Source organism: Mobula hypostoma, chromosome 16 (assembly GCF_963921235.1).
Source record: "Mobula hypostoma chromosome 16, sMobHyp1.1, whole genome shotgun sequence".
NCBI lineage: Eukaryota > Metazoa > Chordata > Chondrichthyes > Myliobatiformes > Myliobatidae > Mobula > Mobula hypostoma.
This window is the reverse complement of record NC_086112.1, coordinates 52,692,759-52,711,356: the sequence shown is the minus strand read 5'-3', so window position 1 is coordinate 52,711,356 and position 18,598 is coordinate 52,692,759. Positions and strand designations below refer to the sequence as shown.

Genomic DNA, 18,598 nt, shown 5'->3' with positions numbered 1-18,598 from the left:
AGTTGCTATTCTGTTCAGTATGTAAACTTGCTGGAATGGATCTCTGGTAAATGATTATATAAGGGATACATAACCATGGTGTGTTGGGTTAACAAGTTTGCTTCTTATTGAATCCTAAGAAAATCTAGCTGAGATGATTCTACAGAAGAATAGAGTGATCGTTTGTGGGGGGGGGGGCTGAACTTGGGCATTGTTTCTTTCATCTGGGGCAGACGAGAGACAAGGTACAGCTCTGTAATGTGCATGGATCTCTGCTTTCTGCTGTCATTCCTCTGCACTCCAGGGAATTCCTTCTGCTGCGTTCCTGTATGCTATTTCTTACTCTCAATCAGAACAAAGGAAGCCACTGATTAATACTACTTGGTGCACCACAGGCAGAGGCTTATGGGGAAACTGGACCCAGCAGGCCACTGACTTGGCGTAACTATGTGCATTTTCAGTCACTATGTTAAATGAAAGAATGATGTGGTTCCACTGGAGAGGTTGCAGTGGTGATTCATTAGAATGGTGCGTTGGAGTTAAGGTGGCAGAGTGGTGCAGCTATTCATGCAGCACAAGCAACCCGGGCTCAGTCCTGACCTTCGGTATTGTTTGTATGGAGTTTGCATATTCTCCCTGTGACCACATAGTTTTTCTCAAATGCTCTGATTTCTCCACATTTTTCAATGGTTGGTAAGTTAATTGTCTACTATAAATTGTGCGTTGAATGTGTGTTGGAAAAAAATGATAGCTTCTTTATGTGTGGATGCGGAGTGGTGGTTGGATTTACAGAAATTGGAGGAGAATAAAATGTATTAGGTTAAGATTAGTGTAAAAATGAGTGCTTGATAGACAATGTGGATTCAGTTGGCCGGAAGGCAAATTTTGAGTTCATTCCTTCTGTGAATTCTAAATTAGATTCCAGTTGGGAGAAATACTGTAGATATGCTGGAAAGCACTTCAGTTGATCAGTCGTTAGAAAACCACTGCCTGTCTTCATGATTTAACATCTTCTATCTCTCCTTTGGGACTTCTAACATTCTTTTGCAGCCAGTTAGAATCCGGTTTATTGTCACTGACATATGTTGTGAAATTTGTTTGTGGGGCAGCAGTACAGTACAGTACTGCTCAACTTCGAGGGATAGCCACGACAGTACAGTACGATACATAAGCCACAATGAATTACATTAAGAAATTAGTGCAAAAAGAGCAAAACAGTGAGGTAGTGGTCATGAGTTCAAGGACCATTCAGAAATCTAACAGCGGAGGGAATGAAGCTGCTCCTAAAATGTTGTCTTCGTGCTTCTGTGCCTCCTCCCTGACAGTAGTAATGAGAGGGTGTGCCCTGGGTGGTGGGAGACCTTGTTGATGGATGCCACTTTCTTGTGGCATCACTTTGCTCGATCATGCAGTGAGTAATGTCCACGATGGAGTTGATTGAGTTTACTGTAACGTTTTCCGATCCTGTACATTGGTGTTTCCATACCAGATAGTGATGCGACCAGTTAGAATGCTCTCCAAGGAACTTGAAACTGCTCACCCTTTCCACTACTAACCCCTCGACGAAGACTGGTGTGAGTTCTAACTTCCCTTGTCTGAAGTCCACAATCAGTTCCTTGAACTTACTGACAATGAGTGTAATGTTGTTGTGCAACCATCAATCTGTCTCCCATAAATTCGCCTCCTCGTCACCATGTGAAAATCTGCTTACAACAGTTATGTTATCGGTGAATTTATAAATGCCATTTGAGCTATGCCTAGCCACCCAGTCATGGGTGTAGAGAGTGGAGCAGTGGGCTGAGCACACACCCTTGAGGTGCGGCTGTATTGATTATCAGAGGAGATGCTATTTCCAGTCTACGTTGACTGTGGTCTCCCGATGAGGAAGTTGGAGATCTAGTTTAAGAGGGAGGTACAGAGACCCAGGTTTTGAAGCTTATTGATTAGTACTGAAGCTGCTATGGTGTTCAGTACTGAGCTGTAATTAACAAACAGCAGCCTCACATAGGTATTGCTGTTTTCTGGGTCAGAGGAGAGCCAGTGAGATTGCATTTGCTGTAGACCTATTATAGCAGAAGGCAGATTGTGGCCAGTCCAGGTATGTGTTTAGACAGGAGTTAATGCTAGCCGTGACATTTCTCAGTGCATTTCTTCACAGTAGATGGCAGTGCTACTGAATTGCCTTTAAATTGTAATCACTAATTATGTGCAAACTAATGCAGTGAGTTAGCACATAGCAAGGCTTCACAAACAGCGATAAGATAATTACCGATTTAACTGTTTCCAGTTAAAGGGTTACATATAGGTCAAGTCAATGTCTCAGGCAGCATCTGTGGAAGGAAATAAAAAGTCAACTTTTCGGGTCAAGTCCCTTCATCTGCTTCATTTTTCTCCATAGATGCTGGCTGAGTTATTTGCACATCTTGTGTGTTGCTTGAGAGCAGATGAGACCAAAATTTAGGATTTAATTGAATAGCTGGATATGCAGTAGTAGCATGCTCCCTCAGTATGTTCTTGTACTCAGCTTCAATCCTAATTTTCTGACCTGGGATCCTACCAGCTGGACCATAATCAGTGTAAAGGTTCAAATGTTCAATTCAGAGTTGCTTTGGACTGCATTCCCAATTCCATCCTTGTGCTCTGCTGATTCATCTGTTTGGATGCTAAAGGTGGCCTTAAGATGTTTTGGCTGAGGAGAAAGCAATCATGATTTTGATTTCTGAGCTATATCTAATGACTCTTGCTGTGAAATGTGTTCCCTTAACTACTGAATATGAACAGGATAAAAAAATTTCAGGCACTGAAGCCACTAGGCTGACACACAAAAGAAAGCCTTCTGGATGAGGTCCTTAGGAATGGTGAGGTTATGTCAACTGATTCTCCAGTGACCTTCAGGAGGAGGAAATTGATTGTGGGGAAGGAAATTAAAACACAGCTAGATTTGTTTACAGCATTGTTACCGCAGAACTTGTGGTATTTGAAGTTTTATTTAATCTTTTATTTATTTTCAAAGCGCCTCGCTCGTACAGGGATTATAGTTACTACTAGTGAAGCCATACTTCTGCAACTAACTGGCGATAAGGAACATCCCCATTTCAAGGAAATTCAAAACCTCATCAAGGCAAGTGCTCCGGAGTCTGGACTTCTGTCCAAGGTCTGAACAATGTCAAGGCATCTGGCAAAAGATTCATTGGGGAAAAAACCTGGAGACATATTTAATTTTGGCATACAAGGGACATCAGATGTAATTGCTTAAAATTGTTCTGGTAGCAATATCTTTTTATAGTTACATTTTTCTGTCTAAATGTTATTGCAGGCTTTGAATATTATGGAATAGTATTTCATGCAGGTTAACAGGTGCATATTTAAGCAGGTATGAATTGTATACTGAGGGATTTGCATGATTTTTGATTAATTGTGCACTTTGTAAATGCAATTACATTTTGTTCTGTAGTCATTTTGTAAACTATTGCACTCAATTAAACTGCTTTAAAATACACACTGTTATACCTGATTTCCTTTTGTTTGGAGGCAATCAGACGTGTAACTATCAGCCTTGAGTCAAAGATGGTAGAAGCTGTAATTGAATTCAGTAAAGGAGACTGAACTGGTTAAATTATGTTACCTAAGGTATTGAATAGCATGAAAAAGATAATCTCCAACTTTTTTATACTTGTGTAAATGTAATAATCCTGTCAAACTATAGACCATGCTTTTCCGTGACCATAGCACCAGACGTCTCATGTTGTCTGTAACGTAATCACCTTTGTCCTTTGTAATGGTATCCTTTAAACAGGCTGTTAGTACACTATTGTTAAAAAGTAGGTAGTGTTTCTCAGTGCCCTTACTGGTTGGAGGTAAGGAGCCGTTCTGTCTACAGTTTCAGTGTGACTTGATTAATGCCTCAGTGTCTTCAATTTATTCTGGAGGATTTCTAGCAATTATTCCCCTCTGGCTAGTCTCATCATGTTTAAACTACTTTAACTAATTGTTAAGGTTTCTCTTTTCATTTTGGCTGCTCCTTTCATACTTTGCCAAAGAAGATTTGCACAGCTGATTGGCAAAGTCAGGCGACAATGGTGGGAAACCAGTTGACTTTATATAGTAGTTTACTTCCAAAGCTATTAAATGACTGGGATGTGGGCTTAATCCAGGATCTCTAAGCAGGATTTTAACTCAATGCCAACAATTTCTCTCCCTACCCTCTACCACATGCTGCATGAACTATGGAGCTCCTTCAGCAGATTGTTGCTTTGCTGTGTCAATGTGTAGACACCAGGTTTGAGAGTTTGTGATTAAGAAGACTTTAAAATATCTTGTTTATATGGAGTTAATAGATGACACTTGTCTCTGCTTTTCAGACATATCAGCCTTTTTTTTTCATAAAAGCATTTAACAAATGGGACTACACCCACCCAGTTAAGTTGGTACATGTATGCTCCCAAGGAGTCATTGACCTGCTGTGATCGGATACCCTGAGAGAAAAGCTATAAAGGATCCAAAGCCTCTCCCCATAGGAAGAAAGATAGGCAGATATACAGTTGCAAGAAAAAGTTTGTGAACCCTCTGCAATTACCTGGTTCTCTGCATTAATTACTCATAAAATATGGTGTGATCTTCACCTAAGTCGCAATAATAGACAAACACAAAATGCCTAAATTAATAGCATTCAAACAATTGTACTTTTCATGCCTTTATTGAACACATTGTTCAATCATTCACAGTCTCGGCTGGAAAAAGTATGTGAACCCTTGTTTAGTAATTGGTAATACCTCCTTTAGCAGCAATAACCTCCATCAAATAATTCCTCTAGCTCCTGAATTTTAGACCATTCCTCTCTACAAAGCTGTTCCAGTTCATTGGTATTCTGGGACACCTTGCATGAACAGCCCTCTTTGGGTTATTCCACAGCATCTCAATTGGGTTAAGGTCTGGACTCTAACTTGGCCATTCCAGAACATAATTTTTTGTTTTTTTTAAAAGCATTCTGTTGTTGATTTACTCTTGTGTTTCTGACCATTGTCTTGTTGCGTCATCCAACTTCAACTAAACTTCAGGTGATGGACCACTAACCTGATATTCCCCTGTAAGGTGTCTTGATAGAATTTTGAAGTCATTGTTTCCTCATCAATTGCAAGCTAACCAGACCCTGAGGCAACAAAGCAGCCCCAAACCATAATGCTTCTACCATGCTTCGCAGTTAGGATGATGTTTCCGTGTTGGTGTGCAGTGCTCTTTTTCTTCCAAACATAGCGGTGTGAATTTCTGCCAGAAAATTCAACTTTTGTCTCATCTATCCACAGAACATTGTCCCAAAAGTGTTGTGGAACATCCAGGTGGTCTTTTGCAAACTTTAGACATGCAGCAATGTTTTTCTTTGGACAGCAGTGGTTTCCTCCGTGGTGTCCTTCCATGAACACCATTCTTTTTCAGTGTTTTTATTATAGTGGGCACATGAAAAGATAGCAACTTCTAGAGATATCTTCAGGTCTTTTGCTGTTACCCTTGGGTTCTTTTACACCTCCTTCAGCATTGCATGTTGTGCTCTGTGTGTGATATTTGCAGACTGAGGTCCTTTAACATCTGCCGGACGATGCTGAGGATGTTTTACGAGTCTGTGGTGGCCAGTGCGAGCATGTGTGCTGGGGCAGCAGGCTGAGGGTAGCAGACACCAACAGAATCAACAAACTCATTCGTAAGGCCAGTGATGTTGCGGGGATGGAACTGGACTCTCTGACGGTGGTGTCTGAAAAGAGGATGCTGTCCAAGTTGCATGCCATCTTGGACAATGTCTCCCATCCACTACATAATGTACTGGATGGGCACAGGAGTAAATTCAGCCAGAGACTCATTCCACCGAGATGCAACACAGACCGTCATAGGAAGTCATTCCTGCCTGTGGTCATCAAACTTTACAACTCCTCCCTTGGAGGGTCAGACACCCTGAGCCGATAGGCTGGTCCTGGACTTACTTCCTGGCATAAATTACATATTACTATTTAATTATTTATGGTCTTATTACTATTTAATTATTTATGGTGCAACTGTAACGAAAACCAATTTCCCCCGGGATCAATAAAGTATGACTATGACTAAGAACACCCAATCCTAGGGAGAGTAGCAACAGTACTGAATTTCCTCCATTTGTAAATAATTTGTTTTATTATGTGCTGATGAACACTCGGGTCTTTAGGAATGTTTTTGTAGCCTTTTCCAGCTCATGCATTATTCGTCTGAGGTCCTCTGAGAGTTGTTCTGTGTGAGTCATGTTGCACATAAACAGATCTTTCTTCAGAAGGGAGAGCATCAGTAACCTGACTTGACAAAGTAAGACTTTGTGTGTCTTTCATAGAGCAGGGGACATCTACAACCCACATCTCATTGATTGGGACACCTGACTCCACGTAGTTTTTGTAGAAGGCATTACCACAGAGGTTCAGATACTTTTTTTTTGAACCTGGACTGTGATTGTTTAAATGGTGTACACAGTATTGATGAGAAGTACAATTGTTTGTGTCACTAGTTTAGCTAGATTGTGTTTCTCTATTATTGTTACTTAGATGAAGATCAGCCACATTTTATGCGTAATATAGAAAACCAGGTAATTGAAAAGGGTTCACAAACTCTTTTCTTGCAACTCTATAAAACATAGAACATTTCAGCACAGTGCAGGCCCTTCAGCTCAGTAGGTTGTGTTGACCTTTTAAGTCAATCTAACCATCTCATATAGCCTTTCCTTTTGTATCATTCATGCGTCTCTTAAACCACAACTCCTGGCAGAGAATTTCACACACCCATCTCTCTTTTAAAAGAAACTATCCTGACATGCCCACTCTATTTTCTTAAGTCATTTCAAAATTATGTCCCCTTTTATTAGCCATTTCCACCCTGGGAAAAAGTATCCAGCTGACTACTTGCTCAATGCCTCTCATCTTGTACAACTCTTATCAAGTCACCTCTCATTCTTCTTAGCAACAAAGAGCCCAAGCTCATTCAACCTATCCTCATAAAACATGATCTCCAACCCAGACAGCATCTTGCTTCCACATCGAAGTTCAAGTTGAAGTTTATTGTCAACTGATTACATATATACAACCAAATGAGGCACTGTTCCTCCAGACCATGCTGCTCCCATAAAACATTTATCATGCACAACACATAAAACAAATATTACCATAAATAAGTTAAAATGTAATTCAAAATGCACAGCTAATGAGGCAATCAGAACTGAACCACAACATTCCAGTGTGGTTTAATCAGGGTTTTATAGGGCTGCAATGTTACTTCAAGGCTCTGGAACTCAATCCCTTGACAAAAGGAGGCCATTACACCATGCGCCTTCTTAACAACCCTATCAACTTGTGTGGCGACCTTGAGAGACCTATGGACATGCATCCCAAGATCCTTTGGTTCCTCCACACTGCTAAGAATCCTGCCACTATCCCTGTATTGTGCCTTCAAATTTGACTTCCTAAGGTGAATCACATCACATTTTTCTGTGTTGAGCTCCATCGGACATTTCTCAGCCAGGTTCTATTAATGTCTTATTATAACCTTCTACGCTATCCTCAACATCACCAATCTTAATAGCATCTGCAAACTTATAAACCCTCTGTTTCACTTCCTCATCCAAGTCATTTATAAAAACTACAATGAGCAGGAGTCCCAGAACAACACCACTGGTCACTGACTTCCACGCAGAATATACTCCAATTACAACCTTTTATGGGCAAGCTAATTTTGAATTCATACATGTCCACCACCGCCCCCCCCCCCCCCCAGCATTGAGGTACTGGCTAGAATATTAGCACTTATTTTAAAAGAAAAGGTAATGAAAAGTTTTCAACACAAAAAAATGATGTGAAATACATTGTATTAAAAGGACAAATGCATATATGTTAGGTAAAAGTTTAAGACAAATGGGAGAAGAAAACATGGAATCAGGATTAAAGGATATATTGTGATTAGCCATATAGAGATTATAGCTTGACTGGCAGATTCCTGTTTAAATCAATGAGAAGAATTTAATAGTGCAATGTTTCAATGTTGCCTCTGGAGGGCAGTGTAGCATATACATAGACTGGATGTGTGTAGGGTGTGGAAAAGGCAAATTCCAATTTCAAATTAGCAACAACCCTAACTGTTCAATATTGTAAGTCATTGCATTAACTAGATCAATATATTAACCTTTAACAATCTTGGGGAACTTTAATATTTATACTGATTCCCAAGTAGAGATATTTTGATGCTGTTAGGACACAGGAAGTGAACATTTGGATGAAAGCAAGTTTGTGGAAGCCACCAGGTCTGGAGGACATTAGAAGAGACAAACCTGTAATAAGCAGATATAGAGGAGAGCTTCAAATATAAACGTATTATGGCACAAATCTGCTACAGCCTGGACCTCTGGTGTTTCCAGAATTTCCTGCTTTTATATGGAAATTTCAGCATATCCAGTACTGAATATGGAATAAGGTGTGTGGTAAATGGAGTGATAAAGAAAGGTGATGGCAGTGAAGAAGTGGTATTGTCTGACTACATCTGGTTTTGGAAATGCAGCCCAGGGGCAGCTTATTCATGAGAAATAATCATCAAAGGATAGTTCTTAAAAGGATCCTAGAAGTAAAGGGATAGAATAGGAGGAGAAAACAAGTCTGTAGTTTGATTACATCTGATAACCTCTTTCATTTTCTCCTGAATTAGGAATAGTGGAAGAAAAAATCATTAAATGATTGAAATGGATAAAAAGAAATAGATGGTCTAATACCAATTCTATTAATATTAAGTGAATGATTGATAGAAAGCAGACGAATGATTCTCTGCTGGGATTGTGTGATGTCTGTCAGCCCCTAACAACAGGCACACACATTGGGGTATTCCTTACATTGGTTGTTTGAATTTGGATTTTGCAGAATTTTAATACCATCTCTTTTTGCCTTGGGTTGATATCTCAATAAAGAAAGATACATGATACAAGAAAAGCTGTGTTTTGACCTTCAATGACTTAAGTACAAGCACACCTAAGTCTCTTTAAATAACTATCACTGTAATATGCACTACGTGGATAATTTATTTATTGAGATGCAGCACACAATAGGCCCTTCAAGCCACGCAATTCAGCAACCCTCGATTTAACCCCAGCCTAATTATGGGACAATTTATAGTGACCAATTAACCTACTAACCAGTATGTCTTTGGACTGTGGATGGAAACTGGAGCATCTGGAGAAAATCCACACATTGCACAGAGAGGATGTACTGACTCCTTACTGATGACATCGGAACTGAACTCTGATCTCCCATGCTCTGAGCTGTACCAGTATTGCGCTAACCACTACACTACTTGGGTGCACGTGATCTCACAACTTTCTACATTATATTCCATTTGCCATCTTCAAGACATTCACTTAGCTTGAACCTTTGAAGCCTCTTTACGTCCTCCTTTATGTTTACAATCAATAACCCGGAGAGCTATGTTGGCAGGAGTCAGTGCTTTATGCTTTGCCTCTTGGTAGGGTCACCTATGCCGAGAAGGTCAAAGGGTGGAGGTCAGACTAAGTGTGGTCCACCAGTCCTCCAGGTTCAAGGGTGCAGCACAGGGCTACCAACCCTGACTGGTAAAACAAAATTGTTCTGGAAACAGCAATGAAGAATCCTTCTACATCTGAGTGCAATGTTATTCCTGGTCTCCATCTGGGACGTGCATGACTGACAGTAGTGAAAACTGAGAGGAAGCTACTGACATGATGAAGGATGCCCTAAACGCTGCCAGAGATGGATGACCTTCATTGCTGACCTAAACGCCAGGGGTGTAATAGGCAGTAAGTAAGTAATATTTACGATCCCATCTTGTTTGGTATCATCAATAAATGCACTCTACATCCACTGGTTCCACCTTATTTATTAAGCTGGTTACATTCTTAAAAATTCCATACCTTTAGTCAAACATAATTTTCCCTTCATAAATCCATGCAGATTTAGTTCAGTCCTATTTTGTCATAATGGAATTTTATACAGTAGCTGAATTAACTCAAAATGTAATGTTTTAGTGAATGGAGAGCCTATGAATTAACAAAATTCCTTTAAATCCAGGAAATTAAGACACAACAGGAGAACATCTGATCATCATGTCCATATCAACCACAACTGGAACCCTGGGTTAATCCACTCTCTTGTCTTTTATCCTGTAGCCTTACAGAAAATGGCTCTTCCAGTTACATGCAAAATTCGCCATATATTTCTGCCTCCACCCTTTTTGTTCCTTGGCTACCTGCTAATCCTCCTACAAATTAACTTAAACTTCTACCGTAATCCACGTCTCGCATGCGTCACACTCACCAAGACGATGCGAAAGTCTCTAGATGGTTGCTATACACGAATGCTCCGGATGGCTCTTGACGTGAGTTGGCAACAGCACATGATGAACGTCGAGCTCTGTAACAACCTACTGATGCTCACCACTAAAATCGAGGTGAGAAGGCTGCAACTAGCGGGGCACTGTCTATGCCACCCCGAGCTACCTGCCAGCCTAGTCATCATAGTCCTGACCCTCCCAGGACTATGGTCAACACGCTCCTAGAAGACAGCAACGCGGCTAATGTAGATGAACTGAACACACTGATGAGGGAGAGGGAGAAGTGGAGAGTCCGTCATCGTGCCTGATGCCGGCCCCCTAGGCCTGAGTCGACATAGTAGTAGTAGTAGTAGTCTACTATAATTTTTTTGAAGTTTCAGATAAAAATAGCGCTTATCCTCAAGTACTATAATTGCACCTACAACCTTCTACTATTGTCCTCACCAGCTCCAAATAGACCTTTGTCTCTGAATCAAAGCTATGAAATCTAGGTGCAATGATTAAACCACATCTTACATAGATTATCAGAGAATCTCAAAAGCAGAACATTCTACTCTATTGTCATTCCTCTCCTCAATAACTAGCCTCCACTTATCAATTGGTCTCAATTTTCCTCCTATTTAATGTTAAGACCTGCTGTCCTGAGTACTGAATTCAGTATATGAAGTAAGGTAGACGAGCTTGTCGTGCAGTTAGGAATTGGCAGGTACAAAGTTATGGGCATCACAGAGTGATGATTGAAATAAGAACAAAGCTGGGACCTAAATACCCAAGGATATACAGTATATCATAGAAAAGACAGGCAGGTGATCTGCAGTGGAATTTTGAGTGGGAGGAGGGAAAGACCCAATCATCCTGATCCATGTGGGCACTGACGATGTACGAAGAACAGGGAAAGAGGCCCTGCTGAGGGAATTTGAGCAGTTTGGGATTAAATTAAAATGCAGAACCAAAAAGGTCATCATCTCTGGGTTGTTACCTGAGCCACATGCAAATAGGTACAGGGTTAATAACATCAGTGAGTTAAATGTGTGGCTTAAAGACTGGTGTGGGAGAAGTAGAGATGAATTCATGGAACATTGGCACCATTGCTGGGGAAGAAGGGTACCTATCCCAAGGGACCTGAACCATGCTGTGACCAGGGTCCTCGTGAATCACTTAACAAGGGCTGTGGATTGAACTTCAAACTAAGTAGGTAAGGGGTGGGTTCAACAGCTTGGGAAATTATGGATAAATTATGAGGGAAGGAGAATGCAGGTTGAAGTCTTCAGAACAAAGAAAAAGATGGAAAGATTAGAGAGGGATAAGAATATAACTTCTAGTGACAGGGAGACAAAATGGAGAAGACTGAAACTTTTCTATTTGAATGCACTCAGTATTCAAAATAAGGTAGGCGAGCTTATAGCACAGTGTACAAATTGGCAGGTATAATGTGGGCATCACAGAATTATGGTTAAAAGAAGAATGCAGCTGGGAATTAAACATCCAACATGGTATTAAAAAAAGCATGCAAGTGGGCAGAGGATGTGAGGCGGCTGTGTTGGTAAAAAATGAAATCCTTAGAAAGAAGGGACATAGGATCAGACAATGTAGAATCCTCATGAGAATAGTTAGAAACTGTAAGGGAAAAAGGACCCTGATGGGAGTTATATACTGGCCTTTGTGCGGTCCTATTAAAATGGAAAATAGAAAAGGAATAGTAAAATAATCATGGGAGGATTTCAGTATGTAAATAAATTGGGAAGGTCGGGTTGGTGCAGTATCCCAAAGAGAAGGAATTTGTGGAATACCTACAAAATGGCTTTTTAGAGTAGCTTGTAGTTGAGCTATTAGGGAAGGTAATTCTGGATTTTGTGTGCAATGGATCAGATTTGATTAGATAGCTTAAGGTAAAGGAACCCTCAGGAGGCAGTGATCATGTTATGAAAGATTTTGCCTTGCAGTTTGAAAGGGAAGAGCTAAAATTAGATGTACCGGTATCAAAGTTGAGTAAAGGTAATTACAGAGACACAAGAGAAGAGCTGGCCAAAGCTGATTTGAAGGAGGCACTAGCAGAGATTGTGGTAGATCAGCAATGTCAGGAGGGTCTGGGACTAATTTGGAAGATGCCGGATCATTTCATCCCAAAGAAGAAGAAGCACTCTAAATGAAGAATGAGGCAATTCAAAAACAGATAGATTAAAGGAAAAGAGCGGGCACACAATATTGCAAAAACTAGCGGACTGGAAAATCGCAACAGTCACTCCACTCTTTAAGAACAGAGGGAGGCAAAAGGAAGGAAGTTATAAGCCAGTTAGCCTGACTTCAGTAGGTGGTTAGTTCTCATTATTAAGAATGAGGTTTCTAAATACTTTGAAGCACATGATAAAATAGGAGAAAGTTGTCCTGATGAAGTATCTTAGATTGCAACGTCGACTGTTTCTTCCTACTATAGATGCTATCCAGCCTGCTGAGTTCCTTCCTTGTGTGTGTTACTCTGGAATTCCAGCATCTGCAGAATCTCTTGTGTTTATGATCAGCATGGTTCTTGCTTGATAAAGTTGTTGGAATTCCTTGAGGCAGACAGAGAAAGGAAAGGTAGTGGTAGTTGTTCACCTGGATTTTTAGAAGACAAGGTGCTGCACATGAAGCAAGAGGCCAAGGTATTACCGGCAAGATACCAGCTTCAAAGGTTCAAATGTTCATTTATTATCATCATATACAACTCTGAAATTCTTCTTCTCCAGATAGCCATGGAACCAAGAAAGAAAAGAACAGCAGCATGATCACTAGCCCCCAAATTCCTACACCCCACGCAAGAAATGAACAAAAGCAGAACAGGCACATCGAACCCCAGATCCCCCCCACACACACAAAAAAATGAGAAAGATCAGACAAAAAAGCACAGAATATAAAAATCTATTAGGCTGAAAGAAAGGCTATAGTCCAAGTCCATATCCAAAATGCAGAAAATTCCAAGCACAGAGGCAGGCCTTTCCATCTCCAGCAGCAGAGTGATCCCACCAACGATCAAAAGACAGTCTCCCCTCTCCGTAACAGAGTGATCCCACCAACGATCAAAAGGCAGTCTCCCCTCTCCGTAGCAGAGTGATCCCACCAACGATCAAAAGGCAGTCTCCCCTCTCCATAGCGGAGTGATCCCACCAGCGATCAAAAGGCAGTCTCCCCTCTCCGACAGCAGAGTGATCCCACCAGCGATCAAAAGGCAGTCTCCCCTCTCCGACAGCAGAGTGATCCCACCAGCGATCAAAAGACAGTCTTCCCTCTCCAGCAGCAGAGTGATCCCACCAGAAATCAAAAGGCAGTCTCCCCTCTCCGTAGCAGAGTGATCCCACCAACGATCAAAAGGCAGTCTCCCCTCTCCATAGCGGAGTGATCCCACCAATGATCAAAAGGCAGTCACCCCTCTCCATAGCGGAGTGATCCCACCAACGATCAAAAGGCAGTCTCCCCTCTCCGTAGCGGAGTGATCCCACCAACGATCAAAAGGCAGTCTCCCCTCTCCATAGCGGAGTGATCCCACCAACGATCAAAAGGCAGTCTCTCTCCCCTCTCCATAGCAGAGTGATCCCACCAGCGATCAAAAGGCAGTCTCCCCTCTCCGACAGCAGAGTGATCCCACCAGCGATCAAAAGGCAGTCTCCCCTCTCCGACAGCAGAGTGATCCCACCAGCGATCAAAAGACAGTCTTCCCTCTCCAGCAGCAGAGTGATCCCACCAGAAATCAAAAGGCAGTCTCCCCTCTCCGTAGCAGAGTGATCCCACCAACGATCAAAAGGCAGTCTCCCCTCTCCATAGCGGAGTGATCCCACCAATGATCAAAAGGCAGTCACCCCTCTCCATAGCGGAGTGATCCCACCAACGATCAAAAGGCAGTCTCCCCTCTCCGTATCGGAGTGATCCCACCAACGATCAAAAGGCAGTCTCCCCTCTCCATAGCGGAGTGATCCCACCAACGATCAAAAGGCAGTCTCTCTCCCCTCTCCATAGCAGAGTGATCCCACCAACGATCAAAAGGCAGTCTCCCCTCTCCGTAGCAGAGTGATCCCACCAACGATCAAAAGGCAGTGTCCCCTCTCCGTAGCAGAGTGATCCCACCAGTGATCAATCTTGTTTGGGTGAATGCTGCGTGGTGTGTCCCCGTTACAACTCAGTACCATGAAATAACAAACAGTACACAGTATGCAATTGAGCGATTGAGCTTTATAATTCTTAATTTGACTATATGGTTAGTAAAGAAACAAAAAAAAGTGCCCATTCTCATGAAACGGTCTAATGCGCAACGTTGGAGCTCACAGTTCTGTTCACTTGTTCCTCGTTGAACTCTTCTGAGCGTAGCTGACCCTCATACCCTCGCTCCTCCTCCACACTGTCCCTCGGTCTGCCAGCTCTCTTCATTCATGTCTTCTCTCCTCATCTCTCCTTGGCAAAAGACTACAAAATCCCTGCTCCAATTCCCGCAAGAAAGAACAAAATCCCAGTCACTGGCTAACATACATTCCAAAGGCCCTATCATCTCTAGTCATAACCCAAACATTGCTGCTACAGAGAAACCATTACCTTAGCAGTGGAACATTACAGAGCAGCCATTACATTAGCAGTGAAACCTTACAGCACGTTACACATATAAGGAGTGTTCGATGGCTCTGTGTATCTAGTCACTGAAATATAGAAGGATAAGCGGAAATCTCATTGAAACTTTTTGAATGCCAAAAGGCCTGGATAGAGAGGTATTTCCAGTAGTGGGACAGTCTAAGGCCTGTTTCAGAATACAAGGCCATCCCTTTAGGACAGGGATGAGGAGCAATTTCGTGAACCGGAGGATGGTGAATCTGTGAAATTCATTGCCATATTTGGCTGTGGAGGCCAAGTCATTGAGATAATTTAAGGTAGAGGTTGACAGGTTCCTGACTAGAATCAGAATCTGGTTTATTATCACTATATAATATGACTTGAAATTTGTTTTTCAGCTGCAGTGCAGAGCAAAGATATAAAATTAGTATAAACTGCAAAATAAATAAATAGGCAAAAGGTAGAATAATAAGATAATGTCCGTACATTCAAGGAGCATTTGGAAACCTGATGACAGAAGGAATGAAACTGTTCATGAATATCTGAGCGTGGGTCAATGATTGAGACTCCTGCACCTTCTCCTTAGCAGTAGTAATGAGAAGAGGGCATGTCCCGGATTGTGAGGGCCTTTAATGATGGATGCTGTCTTCTTGAAGCAATGCCTCTTGAAGGGGTCCTCGATGGTGTGGAAGTTGCATCCACGATGGTGCTGGCTGATTCTCCAACACTCTGCGGCCTCTTGATCCTGTGTAACAGAGCCTCCATGCCAGGCTGGGATGCAACCAGTCAGAATGCTCTAAAACGTACGTTAAGAGAAATTTGCCAAAGTTTTTGTGACATAATAAAGACTTTTGCAAATTAGTAAGGTAGTCTTGCAATAGTAAGGGAGTCAAAGCAGGCAGTAGAATGGGATTGAGAAGAAATAATAAAACAGACAGGACTGAATGGCAGATTAGATTTGATGAGCCAAAAGGCTTAATTCTGCTCTGATATCTTATAAAACTTGATACTTCACTGATGTTTCTTAAAAGCAAACTAAATCAACTACTCAAGGTGGAGAAGGTCAACAATTTTAAATTCTTCTGTGTTATCATTTCAGAGGGCCTGTCCTGGCTCAGCATGTAAGTCTAATTATGAAGAAAGCATGGCAGCACCTCTACTTCTGGTTTAAGACGGGGCTAGTGAATCCCAGTGACTACTTACTGGCAGCAAACAAAACAAAGAATACAACTAAACACTTTATTAATAACACTTTTTCTTGTAAAACTCATGGTTACCAATCACCGCAAACGATGGGGAGGCCAGTGAAGGCAAGGCTGAGTTGAGGGTCTAAGCGTGCGGGTGCGAGGTGAAGTCGGGGTGAGTGGAGTGGACCAAGGTGGGAGTGGAGGAGAGGTAGATTCGAGGCCTGTCTACTTAAGCCCTGAGTGAGGTTTGACCGACCTAAGTGCCAGGTTGATTTGAAAAGTTTAGAAGCATCTTGACAGTGCTGTCTAAACTAATCTATATCTTGCTCTGTCCTTGCACAGTTGTTCAGTCTCCAGTATTAGGGAAATGCACAGTTGCTTCTCCTGGTATCTGATGCCTGGTTCCCTTCCCGTTAACAGGAGGCATTTTCATCAAATTGACGTGCAGAAATTTTAATGACTACTACATGCGCCAACAAGCCCAGTCAGTAGATGTCAGATGTCAGTAGATTTTCTGCTACAAATTATGCCAAGTTAATATCAGTGAGTTTAGAGATGAAGATAAAACAGGCTTAATACAATGCTGTTCAGAATGTAAAGCATAATAAATATTCACATCACATAAACTGTATAGTATATTTCAGCTACTGCAAATTTTCAAGCAATTGGAACCTTACTTTGCCAGGAAAATAGAAATATTGTATCTGTATATGGATTCTTCCATGCATTCCTAGGAACAGTAAACTTTAATATTAACATTTATGAAAATGTGTGTCACGTAATGAAATGGCAAGCTAGTAGATCAGGAATACTTCAATCTACCATCAATCAAAATATGTTAGATTTTGCTGACTTGGAATAAGGCTGTGAATCAATGATTATGTTAACATTTTATAATGTAAGAACAACACAAATGCGTTAGAAATGGACAAAACAAGTGCATAGTTTAGAACAGGTAAGTTGCTTCCTTTACATTGCTATTGCTTTTCAATATATTCAATTTAATGAACACACTTCCTTTTGCTGCCCGATCCCATTGCAAAATACACTGAAAAAAATGCCAGAGGGACAACTAGAAAAGCTTCCTGCTGAATTTGTAATTTCTGTCATCCTGACTGCAAAACTCAGACCTACTAACATTTTGAATACAAATCGTCTTCTCCATCCATTCCCACAAGTCATTCTCTCAGAAGCAATCATTTATAATGCAGCTCAGTAACCAGTAATATAGAACAGGAAATCTTTGGAAAATTGAAGTAAATATTTACCTTTGAAGATAAGGCATTGTTCAGTAACTCTGCCTGGTTTATCTGAAATTTTTCACTAACAGACAGCTTGATCAAAGCTGTGGCATTTCGGAACTTCAAAGCTCACTTATCATGTTGTGCTTTCCACTAATATTTCATTTCATTTAACTTTGAAGTGACACAGCTTTTCACTTTAATAACAAGATGGTTTTGGAGCTATGAAGACTATCTTTCACAATCTAAAAATGGTTAACTTCCATGATGCTGAACTGGAGATCATCGCCAATATATTATTTGGGTCATCAATATTTATTACAATAAGTAATAATTTGAGAGGCAAGGCAGTTTTCAAAGTAGAGCCAGTAAAATTTCTGTTTTCTAGCATTTTTGATCTTTTGATTGTGAATTAAGTTTTCAGCATGTAGCAGATTTGTACTTTTAGAAATTAGGCATTAGTAATGAAGCAATGCACAGTTTAATTTTATTTTTATTTTTTTGTCTGGGCACACGTATGTGTGTGTATGTTAGTTATATGCATTTGTACATGCATGTCCTATATTTGTGAGCATGTGTATATGAGTCCATGTGAAAGACAGCAAGGAGATTTTTTTGAGGTAGGTACATGTACAGTATAAGCTGAGTAGGTTCTTGTGTATTTTGAAGCATTTGGGTTAAAATCAGCACTGGGAGTGCCCAGGTCTTTTTTAACATGGTAGAATAATGGTAAACAGCACTGAGCAATCGGAAAAAATAGGAGGTTTCTTTTAAAAGTAGGTACTTTGGTAAAAGTTTGTTAAGTGGCATACTTTCATTTATATAGTGGTTAGTATTATTGAGAATAATCACACTAGAAGTAATTATTTCTAGAAATAAATCTAGATTGCAATTGCAAGCTCTGTTCCAGACATTTGAATAGGTAATAGACACTGACCCAGAAACTGTGTGATAATAGCACCTCAGGACTGAAGATCTCTGCAAAACTGCAGAGAGCAGTTTCATGGGCACATGTTAAACATTTGCACATTAATGTCCCATGGCATATTTTCAGGGCCAGCATTTGATTCACAATTTTCAGACTAAAATTTAAAAGCAAGTCAAAATAAATCAAATGGAACAGGTTAACCTAGTAGTTAAGTTTCCACGTGGTTTGCTTTAAGCTTAGATTCTGCCCCTAGGGTTTTAATAGACTTAACTCACATTATTTTTTAAAAAGAAGGCATTTACTCGTAGATACTAGATAATAGCAACCTTTTCCATGCA

General features: G+C 40.9%; 1 protein-coding gene across 1 annotated transcript in view; it reads left to right on the top strand.

Moving 5' to 3' along the window:
* Positions 1 to 8,950, top strand: part of isoc1 (isochorismatase domain containing 1) — a 43,172-nt gene extending 34,222 nt beyond the window's left edge. Inside the window, exon 5 of the mRNA XM_063068951.1 lies at positions 2,993 to 8,950. Coding sequence (XP_062925021.1) covers positions 2,993 to 3,139 — 147 coding nt within the window. The 3' untranslated portion in view covers positions 3,140 to 8,950. The remainder of the gene's footprint in view (positions 1 to 2,992) is intronic.
* Positions 8,951 to 18,598: the final 9,648 nt, after the last annotated feature.